The sequence below is a fragment of the Salvelinus fontinalis genome, chromosome 36 (genome assembly GCF_029448725.1).
Source record: "Salvelinus fontinalis isolate EN_2023a chromosome 36, ASM2944872v1, whole genome shotgun sequence".
Classification (NCBI taxonomy): domain Eukaryota; kingdom Metazoa; phylum Chordata; class Actinopteri; order Salmoniformes; family Salmonidae; genus Salvelinus; species Salvelinus fontinalis.
Window position 1 is genome coordinate 20426294 of NC_074700.1, and position 19499 is coordinate 20445792.

Below are 19499 nucleotides of genomic sequence, written 5' to 3' on the forward strand. Positions count from 1 at the left end.
AATTTTTTGCGGCCTACTGTATTACTCCTAGATTATTATTCGTATTGAATGTATTTCATGAACAGATTTGTGATATATGTATTTCATAGGAAGTGTGTCTGTGAGGTTGCCTTCATGCAATTTCTGAATTAAAATATTATACCATTAGTTAATAAAGTTTTCACATGTTGACAAATCGAGTCAGATTAGCGATTTCTTCAAGGAAGGAACGGTTCTAGACACTGACATGCGAGGTCTAGCCAAATGACGTCAGTGACTGGAGCGGTGTTTGGAAACTCACATTTCCATGATGACCTCACTAATGCAATTGCGGGTAATTATTAGAAAATGTTCCGGGTAGGTGATGCAATGGAGACCAGTAGCCGATTTTAGTTGCACCATTATTCAGATTTGTGATATATTGCCTTCATGCAATTTCTGAAATAAAATATTATACCATTAGTTAATAAAGTTTTCACCTGTTGACAAATCGAGTCAGATTAGCGATTTCTTCAAGGAAGAGGGGAAGGAACGGTTCTAGACACTGACGTCAGAGACTAGAGCGGTATTTGGAAACTCACATTTACATGACGACCTCACTAATGTAATTGTGGTTAACTATTAGAAAATGTTCCGGGTAGACGGTTTAAGTTGCACCATTATTCAAATACTTTAAACACACACAAACATTACATTCAGTGACTTCTAGTTAACCTAACATAGTGTGACAAACAACAATTTGGTGGAATTGGATAATTTTTTGCTATCAACGGTGTCATAAAACGGGCAGTGAAACACCCCCACATACTGTAGTAAGATAATGAAACAGATTTGATCTTATGCCTCTGTCGACACCCTAACAATATCTGTGTGCTAGAGTTCGTGACCCTAACTGCAAGGCAAGACCACCTGTACCACAGGAGATAACTATTTCTAATAGTTTTTTCCATCTACGTAACATTGCAAAAATCAGAAATTTTCTGTCCAAAAATTATGCAAAAAAATTAATCCATGCTTTTGTTACTTCTAGGTTAGACTACTGCAATGCTCTACTTTCCGGCTACCCGGATAAAGCACTAAATAAACTTCAGTTAGTGCTAAATACGGCTGCTAGAATCCTGACTAGAACCAAGAAATTTGATCATATTACTCCAGTGCTAGCTTCCCTACACTGGCTTCCTGTTAAGGCAAGGGCTGATTTCAAAGTTTTACTGTTAACCTATAAAGCGTTACATGGGCTTGCTCCTACCTATCTTTCCGAGTTGGTCCTGCCGTACATACCTACACGTACGGTCACAAGACGCAGGCCTCCTAATTGTCTCCATTTTTATGGAATGGTCTGCCTACCCATGTGAGAGACGCAGACTCGGTCTCAACCTTTAAGTCTTTACTGAAGACTTATCTCTTCAGTAGGTCATATGATTGAGTGTAGTCTGGCCCAGGAGTGTGAAGGTGAACGGAAAGGCTCTGGAGCAACGAACCGCCCTTGCTGTCTCTGCCTGGCCGGTTCCCCTCTCTCCACTGGGATTCTCTGCCTCTAACCCTATTACAGGGGCTGAGTCACTGGCTTACTGGTGCTCTTTCATGCCGTCCCTAGGAGGGGTGCGTCACTTGAGTGGGTTGAGTTACTGACGTGATCTTCCTGTCTGGGTTGGCGCCCCCCCTTGGTTTGTGCTGTGGTGGAGATCTTTGTGGGCTATACTCGGCCTTGTCTCAGGATGGTAAGTTGGTGGTTGAAGTTATCCCTCTAGTGGTGTGGGGGCTGTGCTTTGGCAAAGTGGGTGGGGTTATATCCTTCCTGTTTGGCCCTGTCCGGGGGTATCATCGGATGGGGCCACAGTGTCTCTTGACCCCTCCTGTCTCAGCCTCCAGTATTTATGCTGCAGTAGTTTATGTGTCGGGGGGCTAGGGTCAGTTGGTTATATCTGGAGTACTTCTCCTGTCTTATCCGGTGTCCTGTGTGAATTTAAGTATGCTCTCTCTAATTCTCTCCTTCTCTCTTTCTTTCTCTCTCTCGGAGGACCTGAGCCCTAGGACCATGCGTCAGGACTACCGGGCATGATGACTCCTTGCTGTCCCCAGTCCACCTGGCCTTGCTGCTGTTCCAGTTTCAACTGTTCTGCCTGCGGCTATGGAACCCTGACCTGTCCACCGGACGTGTTACCTGTCCCAAACCTGCTGTTTTCAACTCTTTAGAGACCGCAGGAGCGGTAGAGATACTCTTAATGATCGGCTATGAAAAGCCAACTGACATTTACTCCTGATTACTATTTGTGAACATTTATGAACATTTGAACATCTTGGCCATGTTCTGTTATAATCTCCACCCGGCACAGCTAGAAGAGGACTGGTTCCTCTCTAGGTTTCTTCCTAGGTTTTGGCCTTTCTAGGGAGTTTTTCTAGTTTTCTAGTTTTTCCTAGCCACCGTGCTTCTACACCTGCATTGCTTGCTGTTTGGGGTTTTAGGCTGGGTTTCTGTACAGCACTTTGAGATATCAGCTGATGTAAGAAGGGCTATATAAATAAATTTGATTTGATGAGTAGGAAAAACAGGTTTATGCAGAGTGTAAGCATCCTGCTCCGCTAGCCATTCATTCACTTGAGCAGCGCCTAACCTGCTACCTGTTTCTTTGGCTATATCTCTCTGGAGCCGCTCCTAACCCCCATAAGACCCTGGGTTAGAGGGGGTATAATAAATGTTTTTCAACATCTGCTCCGCAATCCTTCTTGCCTGTCTGATGTACAATAACATTAATGAGCCCCTTTCAAATAACGACAACATTTCATTTTCACGTCAGCATATGTAGCAGGATATTAGTACCCGTTTTCTCAATGACCCATGCATGCAACACCTTGTATACTTGGTTTATATTTACAGGCTTGTATCGCTGAATTTTTAAAACACATACATCCGTTATATAAGTATATAAACAACAACTATGATACCTGTTACAATTAAACGGTGTTTCAAACAAATAAACTAAAATCTTAGACAGGGATGTTTCTAGTTCTTCAGAATCATCCACAAGACTGGATACCAGTTGTGTCCATTGTCCAACGCTGTCTGTGTGGGTGCACCAATTCAGGGTGTCAGGTAGGGTGGAGGTGATATGGTCCTTGACTAGTCTCTCAAAGCACTTCATGATGACGGAAGTGAGTGCTACGGGGCGGTAGTCGTTTAGCTCAGTTACCTTAGCTTTCTTGGGAACAGGAACAATGGTGGCCCTCTTGAAGCATGTGGGAACAGCAGACTGGGATAAGGATTGATTGAATATGTCCTTAAACACACCAGCCAGCTGGTCTTCGCATGCTCTGAGGACGCGGCTGGGCCTGCAGCCCTGCAAGGGTTAACACGTTTAAATGTTTTACTCACCTCGGCTGCAGTGAAGGAGAGCCCGCAGGTTTTGGTAGCGGGCCGTGTCAGTGGCACTGTATTGTCCTCAAAGCGAGCAAAAAAGTTATTTAGTCAGTCTGGGAGCAAGACATCCTGGTCCGCGACGGGGCTGGTTTTCTTTTTGTAATCCGTGATTGACTGTAGACCCTGCCACATACCTCTTGTGTCTGAGCTGTTGAATTGCGACTCTACTTTGTCTCTATACTGGGACTTAGCTTGTTTGGTTGCCTTGCGGAGAGAATAGCTACACTGTTTGTATTCGGTCATGTTTCCGGTCACCTTGCCCTGGTTAAAAGCAGTGGTTCGCGCTTTCAGTTTCACGCGAATGCTGCCATCAATCCACGGTTTCTGGTTTGGGAATGTTTTAATCGTTGCTGTGGATACGACATCGTCAATGCACTTTCTAATGAACTCGCTCACCGAATCAGCGTATTCGTCAATGTTGTTGTTGGACGCATTGCGGAACATATCCCAATCCACGTGATCGAAGCAGTCTTGAAGTGTGGAAACAGATTGGTCGGACCAGCGTTGAACAGACCTGAGCGAGGGAGCTTGTTGTTTTAGTTTCTGTTTGTAGGCTGGAAGCAACAAAATGGAGTCGTGGTCAGCTTTTCCGAAAGGAGGGCGGGGGAGGGCCTTATATGCGTCGCGGAAGTTAGTATAACAATGATCCAAGGTTTTACCAGCCCTGGTAGCACAATCGATATGCTGATAGAATTTAGGGAGTTTTGTTTTCAGATTAGCCTTGTTAAAATCCCCAGCTACGATGAATGCAGCCTCAGGGTGTGTGGTTTCCAGTTTACAAAGAGTCAGATAAAGTTTGTTCAGGGCCATCGATGTGTCTGCTTGGGGGGGAATATATACGGCTGTGATTATAATCGAAGATAATTCCCTTGGTAGATAATGCGGTCGACATTTGATTGTGAGGAATTCTAGATCAGGTGAACAGAATGACTTGAGTTCCTGTATGTTGTTATGATCACACCACATCTCGTTAATCATAAGGCATACACCCCCGCCCCTCTTCTTACCAGAAAGATGTTTGTTTCTGTCGGCGCGATGCGTGATGAAACCAGCTGGCTGCACCGACTCCGTTAGCGTCTCTCGAGTGAGCCATGTTTCCGTGAAGCAAAGAACGTTACAATCTCTGATGTCTCTCTGGAATGTTACCCTTGCTCGGATTTCATCAACCTTATTGTCAAGAGACTGGACATTGGCGAGTAGTATGCTAGGGAGTGGAGCGCGATGTACCCGTCTCCGAAGCCTGACCAGGAGACCGCTTCGTTTGCCCCTTTTACGGCGTCGCTTAGGGTCGCCGGCTGGGATCAGATCCATTGTATTGGGTGGAAGGCAAAACACTGGATCCGCTTCGGGAAAGTCATATTCCTGGTTGTAACGATGGTGAGTTGACGTTGCTCTTATATTCAGTAGTTCCTCCCGACTGTATGTAATGAAACCTAAGATTACCTGGGGTACCAATGTAAGGAAGAACACATAAAAAAACAAAATACTGCATATTTTCCTAGGAACGTGAAGCGAGGCGGCCATCTCGGTCGGCGCCGGAAGTAGACCATCGATGGTATAAAGTGGCTGGACCACAGTCTTTTCACCAGCTTCTCAAAATGGTTGAAGAAGTAGTATCGGGGTGGGTCATATAAACACGGATGTCGTCGTTGGCTGGGGTGATTGATCTCACAACCGATGCATTTTTCACCACGTCTAAAAGTGTGGCTACAGAGGCCTTGATGGTGTCCACAAATATAGTACTGACCACCCCATCAAACACATCCTCAGGCGATGTACATGTATGGGGTATCGGGGGGCTTGCCTGGGGGGAGTAGAATGCAGGGCTGTGAGGCATAGAGTCCTTAGGGTCTGGTACCCATGACGTATCGGAGTCCTGATATGGTATATGAATATCCATGGTATATGCTGAAATTAAAAACCGGAGGCTTCATGGTCACCCCTTTTATTGTTGAACCATTCCTTTGGTATCGGGGCGTGGTTAATGTAACAGCCGCGTACTTAGTTTTCTTCAGGGGATGACCCTTCTGAGGATGAACCTTCTGGGGGTTCCTTTGAATCATAATCCTTAGGATTCGCATATATCATGCACTTCCTTAGTTGAACAATACTCTGCCATTGTTGGCTCTGTACAAAAAGAGCATCCACTAACTCTAACATTTTCAATTCCATTATATCCCAACCGTTAAATGGAATAAGCATACGCAACCTAAAATCCCCAGTCAGGCAACCATCACTGTTGTTTTCGTTGCAGATTTCCTCGTTGCTGATATAGAACTCCACGCACCCACAGGGAAGTCCATTCTTTCTTTGTTTTTTCACCCTATGAAATATTCTTCCTGAGGAGTCAGGGGCATCTTCCCAACGGGTCTCGGAGCCCGTGAACAAGCTATACCCCTTTGTGATAACTCTCAGTTCGGGACACACCACCTTGCGAAACACCTGCCAGTGTTCAAGCCTGTAGTCCACTCCTAAAGTCTCGTCTGTATATTCTTCTCCTTCGGCTACGGTATAGAGTTCCACTCTACAGGCCGGGTAATCAAACAGATAACCCCATAGCTGTCAATTAGACATCAACACTTGATCTTTCAGCGCAGTTGCGGGCGATATTTGGGTTCTATACATATTTAGAAACCACTTTTTTGGCGCATCGTATATTGATGCTCTATACTCTTCCCTTTATCTATGTTTTAACCGAGGTCCTTCTTCAGTTGTTACGGTCATCACATGTGTGTCACTGATCACAAAATCCATGTTTAATTTCTTTAGTGGTGTATCTAGGTTAGTGTTGTAGTGTTCAGCTCTTATTTATAATGCGGCTGCCCCCAATAACCCCGGACATTCCTGTTTCATAGACAACAGCCCTAAGGTCACTACAACAGGAGGGGGGCATACTCTTTGAAATGTTCAAACACATCCCCCAGTTCAACGAGGTCCCTACACATCAACCATCATGACAGCTTCAAAGGAACAGATGCACTATCTGGTTAAATAAACACTCACTCTAAAGCGTCAGAACTTCCTGACAAGATATACATATATGGGCACTCCCTAGAGAGCGTGAGAACTTCCTGACAGGATGTCCTGCAGGATGTCCATATATGGGCATACACACCGGACCATAAAAATAGGGTCACAAATCACACGTTTGACGTGTGCCATCTACTGTATTCTCTCTTATACAATATAAACTTAGTCTATAAATGTCTGCTAACCAACATAATAAAGTAGTTTTAAACTTAATAAATACCCCATGTGTTTTAATTTAAAATATTGAACAGTCATACAGAAACAGTTATAATATGTATTTATTTAACCTTTATTTAACTAGGCAAGTCAGTTAAGAACAAATTCTTATTTAAAATGACGGCCTACACCGGCCAAACCCTAACCCGGACAACGCTGGGCCAATTGTGTGCCGCCCTATGGGACTCCCAATCACGGCTGGTTGTGATACAGCCTGGAATCGAACTAGGGTCTGTAGTTACACCTGCAGACATATATTTTTCTGGCCACATCTGCATTTTCCATGATTGATACATAAATAATCAATACAACAGTAAAACAATAGTCAATTAAACAATTAAACATAATCAAACTGCATTACAGACCTGGTCCACGTCACCTCTACTGGTGGTAGAAAGAACAACATCAACATCATTTACTATCATCATTGAATTTCAAAGATCAAAAATAAACATCAAAAGTGTTACGTAAGGATGTGAATATGAGACTAATACAGATTTAGAAAACAAGGTCAAATGGATGAAAAAACGAAATTCAAAGATCAAAAAAAGTATATATATATTTTACATTAAACATAATCTATAACAACAAATACAATTATTATTAAATAGCACACAATATAGTAAAATGTAAAACAGAAAGTGGAAATTCTTCCACAGTAACAAACCACTAGAAAGGCATTTCAATATTTTCTTTTAAACCTTGTGACAAGTGCAAATAAGTCTTACCTGTCGATGTTGATGACTTATTAGTTTGTGGCTCAAACATTTTTGTGTGAAGACATCTTCGAAATTACGACGTGGGCGTCAGAAAGTTTCCAACGACTGCCGTAAAAACTGTGGATGTCGTGAGAGTCTCCTCTTTTGATGATGCAGTCGTATGAGTTGCTAGCTCACACTGTTTGGGTTTTAAATACGATTTTGTGCTGACTTTCTTGTCCGGATCCTGTCTTGTGTAGAAAAACACTGCTTTCAAAGGCCCAATGTTATGGAATAGGTGCAAGCTTCATGTCGGCGTTAAAGAGGGGATTGATCTGTGGGTAAGTCTCTAGCATAAACACACAGGGAGCTATTCAATATTCAAAATGACGTCACGTGTGACGTGCGGGGCGTTCAATCGACTTTAAAAACACACTTTGACAGCATCGTGATTGTATAAAGTAACAATACTCTCATAATCTATAACATTATTATTAAATCACACACAATGTTATAAAATGTTAAACTAAATGTGATAATTTTACAACCGGAAAATACTATTAGAAAGTTCTAGAGCCTCCAACAGAATCAGTGAATGGCAGAATCCAAATCCTGTATGGCCACATTGTTAAGAGCCATCAAATACTCTCTCCTACCAGCTACTCTCAGTAAAAGTTACCTGGCCAGACAACCTCTAAGTATCTTTAAAGCTGAATATATATATTAATTTTACAACAGGAAAATATCAAGGGGATTGGACATCAGCCTCTGGAGCTCCACAGCGCCTCACTATGGCCGTCTGCTGCTGTAGAAATACACTCTGTTGACTCCTGCTTCAGGACCTGAGGACAGAGAGACAAGAGACAGTCAACATGGTCTCTAACCAATAAGAGTGTAAACCCTGCCTAATCACCAGCGGGGGTAATTTTTAGCAAGGTCATACCAAGGATTATTTTTCTATTTGATTTTGAATTTGAAGACCCCTTGCAGGATAAAAAAATATTTGATGAAAAGTTGTATTAGCCCATACAAACGGATTGAATAACAGATTCACTACATGTACAGACAGAGAACCCCACGCAAAAAAATCAATTGGAAGTTTGTTTTGAAGTGTCTGTCTGTTACGTCTGTCATCGGAATGAGACCAAGGTGCAGCGTGGTAGGCTTACATTTTGAGTTTATTAAACGAACACCAAAAAAACAAGAAAGATAAACGACACGTAAAGTAATGTAGCGCTAAACCAGCAACTAACAAAAACAAGATCCCACAACAGAAAGTGGGAAAAAGGGCTGCCTAAGTATGATTCCCAATCAGAGACAATGATAGACAGCTGCCTCTGATTGGGAACCATACTCGGCCAAAACAAAGAAATAGAGAACATAGAATGCCCACCCCAAATCACATCCTGACCTAACCAAATAGAGAAATAAAACGGCTCTCTAAGGTCAGGGCGTGACACTGTCTGTCGCGTTCGTTGTAGAAATGAGCGGACCAAGGTGCAGCGTGCGTAGAGTTCCACATATTTATTAAGGTGAAACTTCAAACAACAAATAAATGAACGAACGTGCAGTACGTAACGCACATAGGCACTCAACGAAACAATATCCCACAACGCAGGTGGGAAAAGGAACACACTAAGTATGATCCCCAATTAGAGGCAACGATCATCAGCTGCCTCCAATTGGGAACCATACTCACACCAACATAGAAATTAAAGACTAGAACACCCCCTAGTCACGCCCTGACCTAAAACACCATAGAGAACCCCGAGGGCTCTCTATGTTCATGGCGTGACACTGTCCTATATATGAGAGATGTAAGAAAGATCAGGAAACATTTGTTATTCTTTTACCCTTTATTTTTGGCACTAAACAGTCTCCATATATACTTCCATGCATTTTGTCAACTGATACTGGGGGACCTTCAGACCAGTCTTATGAGGCCTGTGGGCCAAGCCACTCCTACGTTGTCTTGGCTGTGTGCTTAGTGTCCTTGTCCTGTAGGAAGGTGAACCTTCGCCTCAGCCTGAGGTCCTGAGTGTTCTGGAGCAGGTTTTCATCAAGGATCTCTCTGTACTTTTCTGATTAGTCTCCCAGTCCCTGCCGCTGAAAAACATCCTCACAGCATGATGTTGCCACCACCATGCTTCTGAGAAGTGGCTTCCGTCTGACCACTCTACCATTAACTTTTACTTCATACCCATCCCGGATCCGGGAGCATCCTCATCAAAAAAGCTGACTAGCATAGCCTAGCCTAACGCGACAGGGATATCATATAATATAATTTCATGAAATCACAAGTCCAATACAGCAAATGAAAGATAAACATCTTGTGAATCCAGCCATCATTTCCGATTTTTAAAATGTTTTACAGCGAAAACACAATATGTATTTATATTAGCTAAGCACAATAGCCAAACACACAACGGCATCTTTTCACCATGTTTCCACCGCATAGGTAGCTTTCACAAAATCCACAAATAGAGATACAATTAATCACTAACCTTGAACAACTTCATCAGATGACAGTCTTATAACATCATGTTATAAAATACATTTATGTTTTGTTTGAAAATGTGCATATTTATAGCTACAAATCCTGGTTTTACATTGCAGCCACCATCACAAATAGCACCAAAGCAGCCAGAATAATTACTGAGAGCAACGTGAAATACCTAAATACTCATCATAAAACATTTATGAAAAATACATGGTGTACAGCAAATGAAAGATAAACATGTTGGGAATCCAGCCAATATTTCCGATTTTTTTAAGTGTTTTACAGCGAAAACACAATATAGAATTATATTAGCTTACCACAATAGCCAAACACACAAACGCATTTATTCACCGCAAAGGTAGCTTTCGCAAAAACCAGCAAAAGATATAAAATTAATCACTAACCTTTGGACAACTTCATCAGATGACAGTGATTGATGACAGTGACATCATGTTATACAATACAATTATGTTTTGTTCGAAAATGTGCATATTTATAGCTACAAATCCTGGTTATACATTGTGAATACGTAGCATCGATTCACCAGAATCTCCGGAGATATTTTGGACACTCACCTAATCTGACCAAAGAACTCATCAAAAACTTTACATAAAAATACTTGTTGTATGGCAAATTGAAGATACACTGGTTCTTAATGCAAACGCTGTGTTAGATTTTTAAAAATAACTTTACCATAACATACAGCTTGTGTTATTGCGAGACAGCGCTCACCAAAACGGCGGAGAATAGGAGTCAACATTTTACACAGAAATACGAAATAACATCATAAATGTTTTCTTACTTTTGCTGAGCTTCCTTCAGAATGTTGTACAAGGAGTCCTTGGTCCAGAATAAATCGTTGTTTGGTTTTAGAATGTCAATTTCTTCTGTCGAATTCGCGCCACAATGCTAGCCAAGGTTGCTAACATTCCCGTCCTCTCTTGACGCAAAGAACGGAAAACTCAAAAAGTCCCAATAAACGTTGAATAAACTGATAAAACTCGGTTAAAAAAAACTACTTTATGAAGTTATTATCACATGTATCAAATAAAATCAGAGCCGGAGATATTCGCCGTGTATACGTGACGCTTTTCAGAAGACAATGTCGAGCTCCCCAGCGCGCCTTCGAAGACAAAGAAAATTCCGGACCCGTCACTCCAAAAGCTCTCATTCGACCTCAGATCAAGCTAGACACCCCATTCCACCTTCCACTGCCTGTTGACATCTAGTGGAAGGCGTATGAAGTGCACACAGATCCATAAATAAAAGCCAGTTGAATAGGCAGGCCCTGAAACAGAGCCTCGTTTTCAGATTTTTCACTTCCTGTATGGAAGTTTGCTGCCAAATGAGTTCTGTTTTACTCACAGATATAATTCAAACCGTTTTAGAAACTTCTGAGTGTTTTCTATCCAATAGTAATAATAATATGCATATTGTATGATCTAGAACAGAGTACGAGGCCGTTTAAATTGGGCACGATTCTTTCCAAAGTGAAAACAGCGCCCCCCTATTGACAAGTTAAGGCAAGATTGGTGGAGTGCTGCAGAGATGGTTGTCGTTCTGGAAGGTTTTCCCATCTCCACAGAGGAACTATGGTTCTCTGTCAGAGTGACCATCGGGTTCTTGGTCACCTCCCTGACCATGGCCCTTCTCCCCCGATTGCTCAGTTTGGCTAGCTGTAGGAAGAGTCTTGGTGGTTCCAAGCTTCTTCCATTTAAGAATGATGGAGGCCACTGTATTCTTGGGGACCTTCAATGCCGCAGACATTTTTTGGCATCCTTCCCCAGATCTGTGCCTCAAAAAAATCCTGTCTCTGAGCTCTACAGACAATTCCTTCAACCTCATGGCCTGGTTTTTGCTCTGTAGGACCTTATATAGACAGGTGGGTGCCTTTCCAAATCATGTCCAGTAAATTGAATTTACCACAGGTGCTCCAATCAAGTTGTAGAAACATTTCAAGGATGATCAATGGAAACCGGATGCACCTGAGCTCAATTTCGAGTCTCATAGCAAAGGTTCTGAATACTTATGTAAATTAGGCATTTCTGTTTTTTTAATTTGCTTTATCATTTATTGTGTGTAGATTGATGAGGAAACCCTTTAGAATAAGGCTGTAACGTAACAAAATGTCGAAAAAGTGAAGGGGTCTGAATACTTTCCGAATGCACTGTATCATGAGAAAAGCAGATACCTGAGTAACAGAGGAAGTTGTAATGGTCATCACAGAGCCGTTCCACCCAGAGGAAGTTCCCTCCGTTGGCCCCGTTGGTCAACGCTCCACAGGGGTTGGAGATGTCCTTCCCAGGGGGGACGCCGTTCACCCAGTGGGTGTAGTTCATACTGTCTCCGGTCATCCAGTACCACGTGTCTCCCAGGATGTACCTGCAGGCAGAGAAAAGCTGCCTCACTTTAAAATCAAGGTGCATGAACAGTGGAGCAAACTGATGATGAGAAGATATTCAGCAACTGTTGGTACACGACATTGGATGGCTGCTATAAAATTTATATTTGACTGTTAAAACCATTAGGTAGTGTACCTGCGCAGGCTCAGCCACAGATGGGAGGTGAGGGGGGTGATGAGGTTACTCTCCTTCACCAGTTTCTCCAGGACCCTCTGCTCTGTCTCGTTGCGAACACTGACCAGGTCCCAGTAGTGCTCTCTGCAGTAGAACAGAGCATCGGACCAGCACAGCTTCTCCCTCACCACCATCACCTTCCTCCTCAAGAAGGTGAAACTGGTGGAAGGAGGAGGTGGAGTGGAAGTGGAGGGGAGAAGGGTAGAAGCACTGGTGGAGGTGGGAGATTGAGTAGAGGAGGGGGATGTTGGGGAAGAGGGGAGAAAAGTCATGGTGAGAGATTGAGTAGAGGTGGGAGGGGTGAGGGGGGGTGTTGGAGAAAAAGGGGGAGAAGAAGGGGGGATAGTGGTGGTGGGAGGCTGGGTTGTTGTTGGTTGAGCTGTCGATGTTAAGGTTGGAGCACTGGGTGTTGGAGTAGTGGGTGTTGAAGTAGTGGGTGTTGGATTATTGAGTGTTGGAGTTGTATGTGTTGGAGTAGAGGGTGTTGGAGTAGTGGTAGAATTTGTGGTGGTGGTTGAGTCTAAAACAGAAGTACAAGAGTTCAGTTATTATTTGTGGACATTAATTAAAGCTTTTGATTCTCCTAAGCTTCTGTGATGGGATTTTACTTCAGGTGTGCAATAAAACTAATCTAAATCTTACTTGATGATAAAATGGAACAGTGAAGACATTACAGATGGTTACCTGCAGGAGTGCCATATACTTCTACCTCACACAGAGTGAGAACCTTGTTCTGTCCAGGGATGACCACAACAACATAGCGACCCTGCATCTCATTACACTGCAAGGTGTTGGTCTCTCCTGCTGGGATGTTGGAGATGACAACACATCTAGAGAGAGGGAGAGAGAGAGAGAGAGAGAGAGTGATAGAGAGAGTGAGAGAGAGAGAGAGAGAGGATGCTTTAGAATATACATCACCGTGCAGAAAACCACCAGTTTGTTAAATATATAGCCACAGAATAGCAACAGAAGCATGGATGAGGACCAATGTATCCAAACACCTTCAAGACAGGACATAAAATGTACTGATGTCTATGTATCACCTGGGGTTGTTGATGCCGTTGTTCTCCAGTGAGTTACCGATGCGGATCTCAGCATCATTCAGCCTCTCAGAACAGCAGTCTCCTCTGTTGGTGATGCTGACAGCTGTCACTCTGTACACATCCAGCAGGTCCACTCTCCACCAGGGGTTGGTGTCCCATTCAGTGTGGGTGCAGTGTAGTTTGAAATAGTTTGATTCTCTGTTGCCATCAATGGCATTGTTAGCCTGGCCATCCCCATGCAGTGATGACTGGGTGGCCACTCCTTTCAACGCTACATTTACTACAGGGACAGAGAGAATACTGTTTTAATACAGAAATGACAAATTATTGGCAATGAAGTTTCACGTTGAAATGTCTTTCTTGCAAGCTCTAAATCCAACAATGCAGTAATGTAATACTAAAAATATCATAAGTTTGAACAAAAACACACAAGAAATAAAAATAAGAAATACGAGGAAAAGGAGAAAGTAATTCATCATACTATATAATGGGTCAGTAAGTTCCAGTACCATTTTTACAATGAATTACTAGATCGATAGATATGTATAGAGGTAAGGTAACTGGGCATCAGGATATATGATAAACAGAGTTCCAGCAGCGTATATGATGAATGTACTGCATGTGAGTTGGTGTGCATGTGTGTAGAATCAGTATACATGTATGTGCATATTATGTGTGTGAGAGCAAATTATGAAGTGAGTGTTTGTGTTGGAGTACTAGTGTGTGTGAGTGTGTAGGGCCCTGTGAGTGTGCATAGAAACAGTGCAAAAATAAGAATGACATACAAAGGTCAATTCAGATAGTCTGTGTAGGCATTCTGTTAGCTATTTAGTTAGCTATTTAGCAGTCTTATGGCTTGGGGATAGAAGCTGTTCAAGACCCTGTTGGTGTCAGACTTTATGCACTGGTATCGCTTGCCATGCGGAAGCAGAGAGAACAGTCTATGGCTTGGGTGGCTGGAGTCTTTAATTAATGATTGTCTGGGCCTTCCTTTCACACCGCCTGATTTAGAGGTTCTGGATGGCATTGAGCTTGGCCCCGGTGATGTACTGGGCTTTCCACACCACCCTCTGTAGCGTCATGCAATCGAGGTTGTTGCTATTGCCATGCCAAGCAGTGATGCATCCAGTCAAGATGCTCTAAATTGTACAGCTGTAGAACTTTTTCAGGATTTGAGGGCCCATGCCAAACCTTTTCAACCTTCTGAGGGGGAAGAGGGCTGCTGCGCCTTCTTCACGACTGTGCTCTTGTGTGTGGACCATTTTAAGTGATTTGGGCACAGAGGAACTTTAAACTCTCGACCTGCCGATGTGGATTGGGCGTGCTCTCCCACCCCCGTTTTCTGTAGTCAACGTTCAGCTCCTTGGTCTTACCGACGTTGAGGGAGATGTTGTTGTGGCACAACACTGCCAGGTCACTCCCTATAGGCTGTCTCATCATCGCCGATGATCAGGCCTACCACTGTTGTGTTGTCAGAAAACTTGATGATGGTGTTGGAGACGTGCGTGGCCATGTAGTCATGGGTGAACAGGGGGTACAGGAGGGGACTAAGCACACACCCCTGTGGGCCCCCGTGTTGAGGGTCAGCGTGGCGGAAGTGTTGTTGTCTACCCTCACCACGTTGGGTTGGCCTATCAGGTAGTCCAGGATCCAGTTGCAGAGGGAGGTGTTCAGTTCCAGGTTCCTAAGATTGGTGACGAGCTTGAACGCTGAGCGGTAGTCAAGGAACATTCTCACGTAAGTATTCCTGGGTGAGGGCCGTTTAAAGTGCAATTGAGATTGTGTCGTCTATGGATCTGTTAGGGCGGTATGCAAATTGGAGTGGCTCTAGGGTGTCTGGGATGATGGAGTTTTTTAAATGTGTATGTTTTAATTTTATTTTAAAACATACAATCTACCTGCAGTGAAGCGGCTCAACATTTACATTACATTCAGTCATATAGCAGACACTCCCATCCAGAGCGACCCACAGGAGCAACAAGGGTCAAGCCACCCACAAGAGCAATCAGGGTCAAGCACCCCGCCCAAGGGCACAAGGACTGGTGCCCCACCCAGGCGAATCAGGGACCAAACCAGCGACCTCTAGGCCACCGGCCCAAGCTCCCAAACGCCAGGCGACCAACTATCCAAGATTCCCCATCAGTTCCCCTTGAGTGCTGCCCCTCAACCATCCAAGACCCCCCCACAAGTCCCTCCCAAAAAAAGTCACCTTCCACCTTCCACCTCTCACCCCTAAACCCCCCCTCCCAAGCCACCGTCCTCCTCCAACCCCACTAAAACCACCAACGCACCAACAACCAACAAAAACAACAAAAGAGAAAAAGGAGAAAAACAAAGGAAAATAACAACAGAAAACAACAATGCGAAAACCAACGACATCAAGGACAAAGAAATCTAAACAGCAAGGCCAACTGTATGCATTTGTGTGTATATGTGGCACTATTTACATGTGTGAATGTGTCCGTTTGTGTGCACGTGTGCGTTTGAATGAGATTGTGTGTATGCATGTGTATGCGGGTACAAGCGCTTGCGTGACATCAACCTCAGGCAAACAGGCATTGGATGTAATAATGTTGGCCCTGTCCGGGGGTATCATCAGATGGGGCCACAGTGTCTCCTGATCCCTCCTTTCTCAGCCTCCAGTATTTATGCTGCAGTAGTTTATGTGTCGGGGGGCTAGGGTCAGTCTGTTATATCTGGAGTATTTTTCCTGTCTTATACGGTGTCCTGTGTGAATTTAAGTATGCTCTCTCTAATTCTCTCTTTCTCTCTTTCTTTCTCTCTCTCGGAGGACCTGAGCCCTAGGACCATGCCTCAGGACTACCTGGCATGATGACTACTTGCTGTCCCCAGTCCACCTGGCCATGCTGCTGCTCCAGTTTCAACTGTTCTGCCTGCGGCTATGGAACCCTGACCCTGTTCACCGGACGTGCTACCTGTCCCAAACCTGCTGTTTTCAACTCTCTAGAGACAGCAGGAGCGGTAGAGATACTCTTCATGATCGGCTATGAAAAGCCAACTGACATTTACTCCTGAGGTGCTGACCTGCTGCACCCTCGACAACTACTGTGATTATTATTATTTGACCCTGCTGGTCACCTATGAACATTTGAACATCTTGGCCATGTTCTGTTGTAATCCCCACCCGGCACAGCCAGAAGAGGACTGGCCACCCCTCATAGCCTGGTTCCTCTCTAGGTTTCTTCCTAGGTTTTGGCCTTTCTAGGGAGTTTTTCCTAGCCACCGTGCTTCTACACCTGCATTGTTTGCTGATTGGGGTTTTAGGCTGGGTTTCTGTACAGCACTTTGAGATATCAGCTGGTGTAAGAAGGGCTATATCAATACATTTGATTTGATTTGATTCCTTCTGAGTGTAAATTAAATGTATTCATTTTTTTGGGGGGTTTGTTTATTTTTATCTTTGACTGTCATTCTACCCACCGCCCATCAACTGGATGATGGAGTTGATGTGTGCCATAACCAGCCTCTCAAAGCACTTAATTATTACTGATGTGAGTGCTATAGGGTGGTAGTCATTGTGGCATGATGCCTAAGAGTTCTTGGGAACAGGGATCTCCTCATGTTAAGATCAAGTTGTAGATATGACAACTTTGTATTTTCCAATCATCTATTTATAAAGTAATGTAAAAAAGTTAAGTCAATCTATTAGGCTGTAGAATAACTATTTAAAATGGTAATGTTGTATAAAACATTATGACAGTCAAAAAGTCTGTGGTCTCACCTGTCGCAGCATTGACCATCTGGGCTAGCAACACAACTCCTGTAAATAAATCAGAATTTGCATACATTAAAATCATCTTCCTTGTTTATCCATTCTGTACTTCATTTTGCCCTGTCTGTATGAGTAGTTGTAGAGGCACTACAGTGAAGCAGAGGTATGATTACCAACTATTGCTACAGAAGTAGTGATGGAAGGTAGGAGGTAGAGAAATGTGATAAAGTAGTAAAAGGAAGCAACACTGATTTCTGTTGTTGTGAAAAAACAACACACAAAACAACAACAACAGCAGGCATAGACGTCTGCTGTCTCGCCCTGATCTGTTCCACATGTGCTTGTCACCACCCCCCTCCAGGTGTCGCCCATCTTTCCTCTTTTCCAATGTTACTTCACACAGTCTGCACTTGGTCTTACCTTGATTCCTGATTGCCTGCATACTTATGCATTAGAAACTCACCCATTAAAGGGCAGAGAGAGAGACTCCACAGCATGTTTAGTGGTTGAGGCTTCATTCAACCACCTGTCTCCTGCCTGTAATGACAAACCAAAAAATCTGGGGTTAGGTTCCATGGTGCCCCAAATGCGTTAGTCCAGCCCTATTCAGCAAAGGTTTAAATCCAACCCACTGCCCTTCTAACTTGCACTCCCTCCTACTTTTCCCATCTCCTCTTCCCTGTTATATCTTAGTACAATATATTTAAATAGTAATAATATGAATAATAATATCATGAATAACACTAATAATATGAATAATATTACTATTGATATGAATAATAAAACAAATTGGTGACTATGCATATTTCATTACAATTTGAATTTGCGTCACATACCGCATACTGTTGGTGATGTTATGCTTGGCTATTGTTTACGGTAAACTAAACAAGACACTCTAATAGATGGAATATCCAAATGGTAAATTCACTACAGGAGGTACACAATACACAGTAAACAAACGTGACCAATGAAATCCTTCAGAACGTAAAATTTTAAAAATCAAGTGAACAACATTGAATGTTCTGTCATTTAACAAGCTTTTACAATTATAAAAATAATACAAGTTTTATAAATCAAATCATTACTAATTTTAGACATTGTACATGAAATAACTCAGTACCTACCCGCTGTTTGAAGAAGTTTAAATTTTGAAGAGTGGAAATATCTTTCTGTGTCTTTTACCCCCGTCTGCTCATCTGTCACCTTGTGTGTCCTTCTATCATTCTTTGTACACTATGGAAATCTTTGATAATATATTGATATTATGGGCTGTGTAGCCTTCTGTACTGTATCTAACCACATTTATATAATTATCTGTGTAATGCAAAACAATGTTTTGGGTACAGCAGAGCATCCCAGTGCTCATATTGACACCATTCATCTGCTTTAACCACTTTGTTGTCCCACATTGTTTCTCCACGTTGCTCCATGGAAATAATGTTTATTTTTAGTTTTCCTTGGTAACACAGTGTTTGACTGTGTATTGTACACTGCTCTCCTATTAAAAATAGGCTTCTACTCATTCCAAGGGTTCAAACAAGGACTGATACACAGAGGTAGATACTCATTCAATCAGGTAGATCTACATATATTGAAATACACTTTGCTAACAGAAAGACACAATTTCATGACAAAGATCAGTGTATAAGCTCTGATAAAAAAGATTGAAGTCCAGTCTGATGTCTTGTAGGGAGCCTAGGAGGGTAGTCCACCCTGTGCCCTTCCTCCTCTCAACCTAATTTTATCTTACATACATACGTGACGCAAGAACGCAATTAGCTATGCAAAATGGCGATCCTGAGTAGTTGAGTGGAGTTTATGATTGTGGGGATGCACACGTCTGAGTATTGTTGCTACATAACAACGTAGATCACCATTTTGCGTAGCCTCGAGATTTTTTCTCTCACTTTTGTTTTATGAAAGTGGTAGATTTTCTAAACTCTAAGTACAAACTCGAAACTGATAACACTTGTAAAGCTCCTGATATTATGTTCAGAACCTTTGATTATACATTCATTGGGGTTTCACAATCTTTCACCCCTGAGTCATTCAATACATCAGATAATGACAGGCTCACCATGTAGTCATTTTAACTACCATGTATTCCAATAGCAAAGAATACAAGATACACATTTAAAACTGTTATTTTTGAAGTGTTGAATAGAAAGAATAGTAGATGGTAAATATAATTGTCCATACAGTATTCAACTATAACTTGACATGCACAAGTGTTGTATAATTTGTATCCAATGGCAGGTTGTGAGCATGTTGAGAAATGAGTCTTACAGTTTCATTATCCTGATACA

General features: G+C 42.8%; 2 protein-coding genes across 2 annotated transcripts in view; one reads left to right on the plus strand and one right to left on the minus strand.

The window, feature by feature from the left end:
• Positions 1–2974, plus strand: part of LOC129835398 (leukotriene B4 receptor 1-like) — a 9539-nt gene extending 6565 nt beyond the window's left edge. Inside the window, exon 4 of the mRNA XM_055901036.1 lies at positions 1–2974. This exon is cut by the window's left edge and continues 434 nt beyond it. The gene's annotated coding sequence lies outside the window, so the exon portion shown is untranslated.
• Positions 2975–5163: 2189 nt separating this feature from the next.
• Positions 5164–19499, minus strand: part of LOC129835473 (uncharacterized) — a 66249-nt gene continuing 51913 nt past the window's right edge. Inside the window, exons 5-9 of the mRNA XM_055901110.1 lie at positions 13461–13740; positions 13092–13247; positions 12379–12576; positions 12033–12223; positions 5164–5201 (exon numbers count right to left, since the gene is read on the minus strand). Of these exons, the coding sequence (XP_055757085.1) occupies positions 5164–5201; positions 12033–12223; positions 12379–12576; positions 13092–13247; positions 13461–13740 (863 nt within the window). The remainder of the gene's footprint in view (positions 5202–12032; positions 12224–12378; positions 12577–13091; positions 13248–13460; positions 13741–19499) is intronic.